Below are 12,655 nucleotides of genomic sequence, written 5' to 3'. Positions count from 1 at the left end.
ACCTCAGCACTGTTCACATAAAAATGGAAAGAAGAGGTGCATGAGCCATGCAGCAGGGGAAGTTCTCTCCGTCTAATGAGTACTGGGTAGTACAAATCACCTTCTTAAATCTCATTAAGTGACTACTAAGAAGCTACCTCAGAGACATTTTATCTGAATTTCTTCCTACAGTGTGGAAAATCACAAAAGGCTAAAAACAGTTTTCTGTTCTTCCAGTTTGATACAGGCTCTCAAAGTCATTCTGCTACTCAGTGAATTAGCCTTGTAAGCTTTTCAGTTTGGAAGACTTTGAATAGCAAATTCCTATCACCTCTTTCTAGAAGCAAGCTTGCTTTCTCTTGTCTAGCCCTAAGGCTGCTATTTATTAATACTTTGCTAATCTTGCAATTTACGTAGTTCTTCTGTGTGGTTCTAAAATACTATTGGTTGATGTCCCTTGTAGGCTTTGATCTATCCTTTGACTGTGGCCTCTAAATCTACAACCACTGCTCGCCACAATGCTGCGAATAAGATCTTGAAAAACATGTGTGAGCACAGTAACACTCTGGTGCAGCAGGCAATGATGGTGAGTACTTAGTGTACCATAAAGTGTATTGAGTTTCGGGAATGGATGTACCACAGATATAATAACACAGAATGACTATTTAGTGTTAATTTTGTTCAAGTACAATTCATTTGTGTTTTTTGCATTTGGAAGAAGTTAAGGTATTAGTATAATTGCAAGAGAATGCTTTAATTTAAAAAGGACCATAATGTTCAAACACTGAGTTCTTGTGTCTCCTTATGAGTAAATTTAGAGAAGAAATAAATGAACAATCATTGTTCCATAAAGAGATGTTTTTGCTTAATAAAAAGTGGAAACAAAACTTACCGAGCATAGCATGGAAAGAGTAATTTAATTCATTTGCTGAAGATTTTTATGAATAAAAAGTAATGCTTTCAGGCCAAGCTACACAAACATATTGAAAATCTCAAAGGCAACAAATAAGGTGAGAAAAGCCTGATCAGCTTTTTGCAGAAAAGAAGCATAACAGAATTGTGGGAGTTCTTGTGGCTCCCTCTAGCTGCCAGCAATAAATATTTCATAATCATTAGAGAAGAAAGTATTTTGTGTTTGTAAGTCAGTATACAGTTATAGTGTTTTTCTTTAGGCTTTTAATCTTTTTTCCCATCCTAAAACAGGTGAGTGAGGAGCTAATCCGTGTAGCCATCCTATGGCATGAGATGTGGCATGAAGGGTTGGAAGAAGCATCTCGTCTATACTTTGGAGAAAGGAACGTGAAGGGAATGTTTGAGGTGCTGGAACCACTTCATGCAATGATGGAGCGTGGGCCTCAGACTTTAAAAGAGACATCCTTCAATCAGGTATTGGCAAATGGCCAAGAGCATAACCTTCTGCATGCCCTCAAAAACAGGCAGGACAGCCACCTGTCCCAGATGCATTACAAAGGACCTTTGCAATCTAGCACAAAGAGTAAATCTTTTGGGACTCATTATGTTAGTCGCAGGCTTGACGTTTGTATTCAGATCTGTATCCCTTCTGGTGACTACAGTACTACAGGAGCCATGGTAGTACAGATTGCCCTGGAGTCTTATATCGACTGGGTGTCTGATAGGGTCTGGAAAACATACAACTGCTCTGCAGTTAATTCTTCTAACTCCAGTCTGCTTTGCTTCATGGTAACCACTAGTAGAGATGACCTCTCTCAAACCAGCAAAAGGAATTAATTTGAGCTTGTGAGCCTACTGTTAAAGGGTGATTCTATTCATTCTGTTGCCTCCTATCATGAAGTCTATTTGTGAGCAACGTTGCCTAATAAATGCAGTGCATGTCTTGGATCCAGGAATTTCTGGATCTTTAATTCCAGTATGCTATAAAAATGTGAGATCGAGTATTTGTAATGCAATCTGAAAATAAACTGTGATGCTCTTTGTAGGTATTAAGTGGTTTCCACCTGTTCCGCTATAGTCTGTAGAAATGTTTTTCTTCTGTTGTTTTTCATTTCCTCCCTAGGCCTATGGCAGAGATCTAATGGAAGCTCAGGAATGGTGCAGGAAGTACATGAAATCAGGAAATGTCAAAGACCTAACTCAGGCTTGGGATCTCTATTACCATGTGTTCCGGCGTATCTCAAAGCAGCTGCCTCAGGTGGGGGAGAGGTACAGTTCTGTTGTGGGTCTTACAGTGCAAGTTGTCAATACCAATCTTTGTTTCATGTTTTCTGGTTATTCAAAACATTCAAATTCAGTATTCTGGAAATACTTGCATATGATTTGCTGCAAGTTTGCTGCTTAAGCAGCACTTCCTGCAAGCATCTGAAGTATTGACGACTGACTGAACTGTTTTAGGTCCCTCGACAGCATGAACTCTTCAGATGTTTCAGAGAGATTTAACTGAAATTCTGGGGGGTTGTATTTCTTTTGTTTTTGGTAGCTCACTTCTTTGGAACTACAGTACGTGTCACCAAAACTCTTAATGTGCCGGGACCTGGAATTGGCAGTGCCAGGAACATACGATCCCAACCAGCCCATCATACGCATTCAGTCCATTGCACCTTCGCTGCAGGTCATCACCTCCAAGCAACGGCCCAGGAAGTTAACATTAATGGGTAAGAGAGAGCAGTTTTCACTTAGCTATTCTAGTATTTAAACAGTCGTTGCTTTTAGGCCAAACTACATATTTACCAGGTAAAACCTCTCCAACACTTCCTTTCAAGTGAGGTATTTCTTAGTGGTCTGGTCAGTCTGACTGCCACGCTTTCCAGTTCTTGGGTGCACGTGTCTCTTGTCTGTTTGTTCAGCAAGAGTAAACTTTTGTGTATTAATTCTTTTGCAGGAAGCAACGGGCATGAGTTTGTGTTCCTTCTGAAAGGTCACGAAGACCTTCGCCAAGATGAGAGAGTGATGCAGCTTTTTGGGTTGGTCAACACTCTGCTAGCAAATGACCCAACTTCCCTTCGTAAAAACCTCAGGTATGTGTTGTTGGTAATCACTGAATGTGCTTATGCACAAGTGACACCCTACATAGGGACAGTTTCCAAGTAACCCTTGGCACAACCAGCTGGTTTGTGAGGAAATGGCAAATCTTGGAACTAAGTTAATCTTAAAAAAAAAAAAAAAAAAAAAAAAAAAAAAAAAGAGAGAACGAAAAAAAACATTCAGGAATTCAAACATGGAGGAAATGTATCCTGAGGGGATCATTTGTTTTACTTAATTGAAGTCCCATCTCATAAATAGTTATGGTCTTTGAGGCAACCCTTACTTCAAGATAGCTTGGGTGCTGCCTTAGGAGCCTGAGAACAGGGTTTTTTTGTCAAGGATTTTTTATTATAGTCACTAAAGAGCTCACTAAATAGCTTGGTGAATAGTCACTGACTGCAATTCTGTACAGTGTCTTTCAAGCATGAACATATCAAATGTCATGTGCAAATAATAGATCATCATGGTGACATAACATGTACCTTCTGAAAGCAGTCTTTCAGTGAAAACCACGTAAGCTTTGAGAATGTCTGTAAATTACCTGGCAGCAATCTATCCAAATGAATATTTCAGGTCTGAAAAGAAGAAAAGCAGAGCAACTACTGAAGAGACAATTTGGATCAGAGTTCAGATTTAGTAGTAGTTGTTTTAAGCGTCTCAAAATGTAATAATTCACAACATACATCAATTTGAGCTCTGATTCTCCATTTTTTTCCTGTAGCATCCAGAGATACGCTGTTATTCCACTGTCTACAAATTCAGGCTTGATTGGTTGGGTCCCCCACTGTGACACACTGCACGCACTCATCCGAGACTACAGAGAGAAGAAAAAGATCCTGCTCAACATTGAACATCGCATCATGCTGAGGGTAAAGGGCAAAGCTGGCAGAGTTTTTGGTACATTCTTTTAGGACTCCAGTGTCTTAATGAAGAATAATGGTGCGCAGCTTGTTCTTCCTTTGCCTGTTTTCTGATTGTTATTGGTACCAGTAATAAATGCAAAAATACTAGATAAGAGTTATAAAATGCTACCAAGAGGTAAAATTGGCCATACGTTTATTTGTTTCTCCTTTCCGGTTTTAGCAGTGACCATAAGTTGTTACCATCTGGTGACTAAAATGTGTATGGAATTTTGCATGACTATGATGTGCCTTATACAAGGTGCCACGCTGCTGGCATTTACAAACATTGTGTCTAAGCAACAGGGCCAAAATTAGACAGACTAGAGAAACTGAACATTACTAGAAAAATTGGAATTGCCTGCCAAAAAGGAAAGCATGTGCCAGCCCAGAAGACTTGTTTGGATAATGTTTCTTGAAACATATTTGCCTTCGCAGTATTTTAATTAAATATGGGTATGGACTACTTTGTGGATGTTGAATCATTTGCTATCCCATTTAAAATGAATTCTTCACTATTGAGTAGTCATCTCACTGTGTTTGGGCACATACTGGTCAGTCTACAAATAATTTCATACCAAGTTTATATTGAAATTATTTGTGATTACTGTGTTTCTCATAGTACAACTAGGGATTACTGGAGGTGGTTTTTTTAAGTTGCTGAGTGTCACTTCTCAATTATAGATGGCTCCAGATTATGACCACCTGACTCTGATGCAGAAAGTAGAAGTATTTGAACATGCTGTCAATAACACAGCTGGCGATGACCTTGCCAAACTGCTGTGGCTGAAAAGTCCAAGCTCGGAGGTGAGTTCAGCACACGTAATGGCTTGTGTTTGGCAACCAGCATATTGTGGAATTACCTTCTCTGCAGAACGAGTGAGAGATGGTGTTTATTCATCATAAACTCCAGATGAATCACTGCAGAACGTGTATCCACACATGTGTATCCCTTCTCAAGGGGCCTTATAAGGGTCAGATCACAATGGCTGCCAGAGTGCAGTCCAAAGCACAAGACTGGGGACTGAAGCTCCATATACTGTACCTGGCGAGAGAAAAGCAGGAGCCTCAGAACAGAGTCTCTTAATGGCTTAGACATCTAATTCAAGGCCACAGGATGTTTGAACCCCCTCAGGCTATGGGGTGTATTGAACCTAAGCATATCACAGTTTTGCTTTGTGCAAAATGCAAGTTGTTAATGTATAAATTAAAATATAAGCTGAAACATGCAACATGCCTGCCTGGCTTTTTCTATTTTGTCTCTGCTTGTAGGTGTGGTTTGACAGAAGAACAAACTACACTCGTTCACTAGCTGTAATGTCAATGGTTGGGTACATTTTGGGCCTTGGGGACAGGTAAGTGAAATTGTAAAGGTTTCTTTTAAATAAAAGCACACACTATGTAGGCCTATCAATTCATTCCTTGGCTCTGTTCTTATGATAACATCTTTCATTGTCGTTACTGCTGAGTTGTAATGATACCGTCTTTCAGGACCTAATTCTGCTGCCATTATTTTCAGCACTGCAGGCGTGAGATGTAGGGTTTGTGTATCTTGAGTACAAATACAAGTTTCTTCCATATTGAGAGGAATACACACAGAATTATATCAAGGACCACAAGTTCTAATTTTGTCCTTTCACTCACAGATTGGGAAATCTTTCTCCATCCATTCTATAAAACAGAAATATTGTTGACTTTTGCCACCAACCTGTGTGCTTGCGTGTGTTTCATTCATTTGAGACGGCAATTTTCTTGCAAAGTCTGTTAGGACTGTACGTGTACATCCAGCTTTTTGGGGAGGAAAGAAGCACCATGATCAAGCATCAGTTTTTGTTCCCTGAAGTAGCAAAAAGAAATCCAGAAAGTATTTAGTGGCAGAGGTCTTCTGATTCTCCCTCCAAATGAGTTCAGTATCACTACTTATTTTGCATACTTTCTTGCCTAATGGATATTTATTCTGTGAAGCAGGAACCTCTAGTGCTATGTGTGTTCACAGCAGTTGTCAGAGAGACACATGAAGTCCCCATAAATACTCCCCAAAGACTGCTGTAGACTTAAAATAAATGAAAGTTAATGTTGGTTTAACTATTACTTAACATGGTGCTTTTTCTGATCTGCAATGCAGACATGTTCTGGAGGGAAGTATGTACAGTCCAAATGGATTGAGCAAATAATGGGAAAAAAAAGATAAAATGAACAAATGTTTGATTTAATATATGGCTTACTGTCAAAAGGGGACATCATAACTTCCAATATACTTTTGAAGACAATATGATTTAAGGTCTGTAATGCAAAACCAGCTAAACCCTCAAATGTTTTCGTAACAAAAGCTTTTATTCCTGAACTTAAAGGTCTTTATAATGAAATTATAAACCTTTGAAAACTGAATTAAAACAAAATTGGAACAAGTCAGCATGAATAGCAGCATTGTGGTTTTCCTAGTCTGGATTGATTCTCTTCTCTTCTTGTGGTAATCCAATTTGCTTCACCTGTAGCAAATTGGATTTCAGTAGAGAATTCATTACATTCTTCTCTACTGAAAAAATGAAAAAGCATAAAAACAAGTAGAAGAATTTATCCTAACTGAAAAATAAATGTTCATATCCAAGAAATGTACTGATGTCTCTGGTCCAATAGGTTGTTTATCTTCCAAGGTGAGATGATCTCTAACTCCTGAGAAGTAATTACAAAAATAATGTGATAGAAGCACTATCAGGAAGCTATTCTGTTCATCCTGAGATTGAAGTTCTCAAACAAGCAAGCTGTCACTGGCTGTTCTTGTTCATGAAGATAAATATCATTTCAGACCGGAGCTGCTGTGATTTACTTTGGGTTTTTATAATGGTCTGTCACTCTGTTTTTTCTCCTACTCCTTCATCAAAGACACCCCTCCAATCTGATGTTAGACAGACTGAGTGGAAAGATCCTGCATATCGACTTCGGGGACTGTTTTGAGGTAAATCTTTGTATTTGGACATTAAATTTTCTGTAATATTTCACATTTTCTGGTGGAACAGAAACGAATCTATAAGCCAGGACAAACTGACCTTGGAGTGTGATCCTGGGCAAGCCCTTTGGCTCTCTTTCGGGCTTCACTTTACCTACTGGCAAGATGAAAATAATAGATACTTTATCTCAGAGGCACGTCTTGGGGATTAGCTGACCACTGGAACAAGCAAAGAAGTGCTAACATCACTTTTCCATAGAATTTCTTGGAGCAATTTAAGCTGCTGATAGGGAGTCTGTGTTACTTGACACTAGCAACTGGGCACACACTTGAGTTTTCCCTCTGTTATCAAGTTAATTATCTAGCTTCTCCCAAAAATCTGTGGAAACTGAGGAACATAAATCTGGGACTTTATTTCCTATTTGGAATACAACCTTCAAGGTTGTAGCAAAAAAACCCCAATACTTACTAACTCTTAAATGATAAGTTAGCTGTTAATTTACTAATTCTCCATCATTGTGTGTTTAGGTTGCAATGACAAGAGAAAAATTCCCTGAGAAGATTCCATTTAGGTTAACAAGGATGCTGACAAATGCTATGGAGGTAAGCATCCCCTCTTTAATATGAAGGGGATTGTTTCTAGGGAAAATGGCACCAGTTTCTCATTTTTTCCTGTATTTTCTGTTGTGGCTAAACCTCTCCACTCCTGTAAGAACCAGAGGTGTTAATATTTCAGCTGCATTTTCCGTAAGTTAAAATATCTCCTGTGATCTTCACAGTACATTACAGTGGAAAGCAACTTTTTCATTGATGCAAAAAACCCCTGAAATTCCTCCAATTTCTTAGGCCTTCCTTAGTTTCCTCATTTCAAATAGCTGTTTGCATCAACCTGACACAGCCAATGGCATGGTACTTCGCAAAGATCATCTTAATGGCAGAAGGGAGCTTCTTAGTTTGTAATGAACATCTATCTTGTTCTCTTAATGAATAAAGCGTAGTGGAAGTGAATTCCAGTTCAAAGCAGAAGCCGCTTCCTGCTCCCTGAACGTTAGGGCTGGAGTTGCGTAGTAAACGAAGTAGCATGGTTGATTCACTTCTTTCTTTTCTGAAGGTGACGGGCCTCGATGGCAATTACAGAATCACCTGTCACACAGTGATGGAAGTCCTGCGTGAACATAAGGACAGTGTCATGGCTGTGCTTGAAGCCTTTGTGTATGATCCATTGTTGAATTGGCGGCTGATGGACAGTAAGTGATTCTGATGAAACAGTGACAGCAAGAGAGTAATCAGTCTGATTTCATACAAGAAATCCAGAAGCCTGAAATCCAATGTCTGTTTGAAGACAATCTGATGAAATTGTTGGTTTGCAAGTGCTATTTCTGTGCGCACACAGTTTTAGCGATTGTAATGTGAAATTACCACAGTGGTTAAAACCCTTTTGCCCTTAAACACAGACACCGAACTAAGCTACAAGCAAAATTTGGGTTGGTTTTGTATTAGTGGTCATCAGGAGATTGAAAGCTCTTTTCAGGTGCCATAAAATTTGGAGAAGGAGAAAGGCAGTCAAATCCATATTTTTTGTGGACAAATTCGCTATGAAACACTGAAACTCCCGTTCATGCTTTTCAACTCCTTATTTTCTTGCAGCAAATACAAAGGGCAATAAGCGCTCACGAACAAGAACAGACTCCTACTCAGCTGGTCAGTCAGTAGGTGAGTAGAAAAGATGGTGTATATCATGAATGTTTGGAGTGCTTGGGTTTTTTTAGCAGTGCACAAGACTGGGTAAATATTTTCAGTTGTCTTCTCAAAAATAGATAAACAGCTCATTATCATTAGCTTTAGGTCTGGAAGTCGTGAGTTCAGTACTTTGGCTCAAAAAGCAGATGCTCCTTTACAGTTATATTAACACCCTTCTGGAGCACACACAGACTGATGTAATCCAAGGTATATGTCATAGTTATTTACTTAGCTACCAAATATTAGTGTGCAAAACCTGGCAAGTAGTCATCTGACGGAACGTTGAGAGCTTTGCGTTGAATCTTAGCAGTTGTTCACTATTGGACTGCAGAATAGGGACAGTGTTTCATATGGAGAGTTCTACAAATAAACATACTTATTCGATTATAATTTTAGATCAGTTGCACATCATTTCAAAATATCTTTCAATTACACTTTTATACAAAATGTTCCTACAAGTTGGATCAGGCCTTTCAGTATGTTAGTGGGGGGGGGAAATAATGTTTGCTCCTGTGCTATGCTTCCCTTAGTGATAGAGATGTGTGGTACACTTGGTCACAGTCAAATATGCTTTTCAAATGAGCTGATTAATAGTTTTGTTAATGTTTCCGGGAGAATGTTATTTTATCTGCTTTTCAGCTTCACATTTACGCTTTTATGTTTTCATGTTTTTTTTCAATAGAAATGTTGGACAGTGTGGAATTGGGTGAGACAGCCCATAAGAAAACTGGGACCACAGTGCCTGAATCCATCCATTCCTTCAGTAAGTTTCATTGTTGTTTCTATACTGATGCAGAAATTTGTTCTTCGATCAGAAAATTTCATCATGATCCAGATACAATTACATGAGATGGGACAGATACAGTTCCTCGTCAGCATAAACGAGGAATATAATTATCTGTGTTCTTAACTCAAAAAAAACCAAACCCAAAAAAACAGCAAAAAAAACCAAACCCAAACAAAACAGAACAAGAAAAAAAAACCCGGTGACAGAAAATGTACTGGTATCTAGGTTTGTTTGCTCTCAAAATGGTATTTGTGGTGTTTGGGAAGGGCAGCTGTAACAGCAGTACAGATGTGTTTATTGTTCAGATGAAGTCCTAATTCTCTTTCCTACTTCTGTCTTTTAGTAGGAGATGGTCTAGTGAAGCCAGAAGCTCTAAATAAGAAGGCAATTCAAATCATCAACAGGGTTCGAGATAAGCTCACTGGTGAGCATGTTTTTATATTTATATAAGATGAACATAAAATCTGGTGAGATGGATCAGCACTACTTCTAGTGTTTGTATTTTATGTTAATCCTTGAATTTAACATGATTAAGTGGATGAGGCTGTTTTCCTGTTTTTGTCTAACACCAGAGTACTGGTGCCTGCATTTAGATACAAAGGAGCCTGACTTGAAAAGCACGGAGGTGATTGTAACTAAATAGACTTCGTATATTGTGTATCTTAGCTTGTTAGTAGAAGTTGAATTTCTACTGTCCTGGCTTTATAGTTTGCAGCATTTAGTTGCGAAATTTTATGCTCCTAAAGTTTATAAGAAACTACCCCCCACCTGCCAAATAATGTACTTGAAGGGTGGAAAGTTATCTATTGTTGGTTTATCCATTATTTGGAGAAGATAAAAGGAAGAAACCGTAATAATAGGGAAAACAGAGTTCTGGGCTCTGTATGCCTTTAGAGGTTCTCCATGTTTGGAAAATTTTGCATTTTATATACTGTAAGGGAAGGGTAGTTAAAAGTCCTATCAGTCCTTAATTTGGCACCCAGAAGCAAGTTATGTTACATGATTTGTGACTTCCATTTATGTTTTTTTTTTTTAATCCTTCAATTTCAAAGGTCGAGACTTCTCTCATGACGAAACTCTTGATGTACCCACACAAGTAGAATTGCTCATTAAGCAAGCTACTTCTCATGAGAATCTGTGCCAGTGCTACATTGGATGGTGAGTTTGTCATTCAGCTAACCTTGCAAAATTCTTCTCTGAATAATCTGAGCAGAGAACAGCTACGGAAAATGTCACTTGTGTAGTTAGTTATGTGTAGGAGCCTTACCACATGTTGCATCTGCTCTGGTAAATTTTGCAAGGCTATGACAGCGATCACATAGACAGTCCTCTGTAAGAAAGTTGTTTTAAGTAGTGACAGGGATTTTAGAACGTTTAAACCGCAATCAGTCTCAACATTTTAAGTGTTTGAAATGAGGTATGTGATGGTCACTGATTTCAGTTACAGTGAAGAACCACATGTTCTAAAGTAAACAAAGACAATTTACTCTCACTTTGAGAGTTAGCTAACTTTGGACTATGCTTAAGTATGTAGATCTTTTTCACATTTTTAAACATTAGTTAGCTGGAAAGAAGCTAACTTTCTGGGGATCACCTGTCAACTTTTCCTATACTAAAATGGTGCCTAGTTAGTATGGAATCTCGGTCCTTCTCAGTGTTGCCTTTGTGAAACTATATGCAAGTCAGCATTACTACAATATCTTTGTTCCCTTTAGGTGTCCTTTCTGGTAACAGAAGATTCCAAAATATCCACAGCCTTTTATTCTGGAGGCTTTTGCACTCCAAAGTTGCTCTTCTACAAACATAAACTGAACGTTGGACTGAAATACAGCCTTTGTCAAATATTTTGAAATGTAAATGAAAAGAGTTATTGTATATTAAAAGTTGGTTTAAGCCAATGTATAGCTGCTGTTGGAGAAACACAAGCTGTCTGAAACACAACACTTGATTTGGGTTTCCAGGACAGTGAAGACTGATTGTACCACAGATGTCTATGGTTCCACTTGGTCTTTGGGGAACTGGTGATCCATCGAAAATAACTATATACGGGTTTTGACTTACTTTGCAATGTAACTAAGTCATTTGCAGATTAATTATTGCCCTGGTCAGTCCTGTTGGTGTGGCTCAATGCACTTGTGCAGGGGGCTTCATTTAGGCTTGGGGGGGTGAGCTGGATAACTGGAAAGAAGGAGAAGAGAAGCAGAATTTCACCATTGTTTCATCCTGTTACCTTGTTTTCAAACTCGATTCTTGCCCCAAAATTGGAAACTGTATATCCGCTCATTACACTAGTGCAGGAGTCGTGTTTCAGACTAGATCAGGATATTAGAGCAGATCCAAGAACTGAAGACCTTGAGCTGAGCAAAGTCAGGTGCCTCTATGCGGATTGATCGGTGGCAAACCGGATGCAGGGTACAAACGAAATACCACTTGGGAGCTTCCCGCAGTGTCTGGATTAAAAAGCAGTATTGGGAAATAACTAGGGAAAGTTATTACTTGGCATAGGAGGCAGACGTGGGGAGAACTGGTCATAACTTGAAACAGAAAATAATGGTTATTAAACATGAGGGTGAAGATAAATGAATTAAACATATTAAAAACAATGCACAAAATACAACAGAGTAGCCATGTTTAGATGCCATGTTGTATTTGAATATTTTTGTGCCAATAAATTACACCAAAATGTAAACACTTTGACTGCGTTCTTGTTTATTCCTAAATACTTCTTAGGAAGAGACAGGGAAGCAGATTAAGATTTTTTTTTTTTTAAAGTTTCCCATTGCTATGGATTTGACTTGTCTTTTTCTGCATCAGTTCAGGTGGTTGGCTATATTTCCTTTTTGATAACAGCTGGAGGCAAAATTACCAAGAGTGAATGATGTCTGTCACTTGTATAAAAGAAACTTGACCGTGCAACCCCCAAATTTTAGTTTCCAGCCAATGCGATGTCAACCATGTGGTAAGAACATCAGCTTTCTTGGTCTCGGGGTCACAGCCGCAGCTCGAGGGACAGTGTGGGGTGCGTCACTGTCCCGGCTGGGGCTCTGTGGGCTTCCCCAGCAACTTGTGCCGGTGCTGCGCCCCGAAAATGGGAAAGAGGGAGGTGGCAGTCAGGGGCTTTGGGCAGCAATGCCCCAGGCCCCTTTCTGGGCACTGGTGTGGCTGTCTTGGGGACTGCTCTGTGGGCAGCCCCTGGCCCCACTGGTGGGCGCTTGTGGCGGAAGGGTGCCGGGGGTCTCGCCCCTTTTAAGCCCTTTTAAGCTCAGGGGTGTCCCTGAGCGCCCCCCACCTCGGAGACCCCCT

The 12,655-nt window shown here is 39.4% G+C and overlaps 1 protein-coding gene across 1 annotated transcript in view; it reads left to right on the top strand.

Moving 5' to 3' along the window:
* Nucleotides 1-12,043, top strand: part of MTOR (mechanistic target of rapamycin (serine/threonine kinase)) — a 67,319-nt gene extending 55,276 nt beyond the window's left edge. The window contains exons 43-58 of the mRNA XM_009325282.1: nucleotides 443-565; nucleotides 1,183-1,365; nucleotides 2,015-2,149; nucleotides 2,435-2,609; nucleotides 2,837-2,972; nucleotides 3,701-3,848; nucleotides 4,563-4,685; nucleotides 5,151-5,233; nucleotides 6,762-6,834; nucleotides 7,354-7,428; nucleotides 7,937-8,072; nucleotides 8,473-8,538; nucleotides 9,248-9,328; nucleotides 9,696-9,776; nucleotides 10,405-10,510; nucleotides 11,068-12,043. Coding sequence (XP_009323557.1) covers nucleotides 443-565; nucleotides 1,183-1,365; nucleotides 2,015-2,149; nucleotides 2,435-2,609; nucleotides 2,837-2,972; nucleotides 3,701-3,848; nucleotides 4,563-4,685; nucleotides 5,151-5,233; nucleotides 6,762-6,834; nucleotides 7,354-7,428; nucleotides 7,937-8,072; nucleotides 8,473-8,538; nucleotides 9,248-9,328; nucleotides 9,696-9,776; nucleotides 10,405-10,510; nucleotides 11,068-11,083 — 1,740 coding nt within the window. The 3' untranslated portion in view covers nucleotides 11,084-12,043. The remainder of the gene's footprint in view (nucleotides 1-442; nucleotides 566-1,182; nucleotides 1,366-2,014; nucleotides 2,150-2,434; nucleotides 2,610-2,836; nucleotides 2,973-3,700; nucleotides 3,849-4,562; nucleotides 4,686-5,150; nucleotides 5,234-6,761; nucleotides 6,835-7,353; nucleotides 7,429-7,936; nucleotides 8,073-8,472; nucleotides 8,539-9,247; nucleotides 9,329-9,695; nucleotides 9,777-10,404; nucleotides 10,511-11,067) is intronic.
* The last annotated feature ends 612 nt before the right edge of the window (nucleotides 12,044-12,655 follow it).

Source organism: Pygoscelis adeliae, unplaced genomic scaffold (genome assembly GCF_000699105.1).
Source record: "Pygoscelis adeliae isolate BGI_AS28 unplaced genomic scaffold, ASM69910v1 Scaffold36, whole genome shotgun sequence".
Taxonomy (NCBI): Eukaryota; Metazoa; Chordata; class Aves; order Sphenisciformes; family Spheniscidae; genus Pygoscelis; species Pygoscelis adeliae.
The sequence above is the reverse complement of the archived record's forward strand: the minus strand, read 5'-3'. Positions and strand labels throughout refer to the sequence as shown.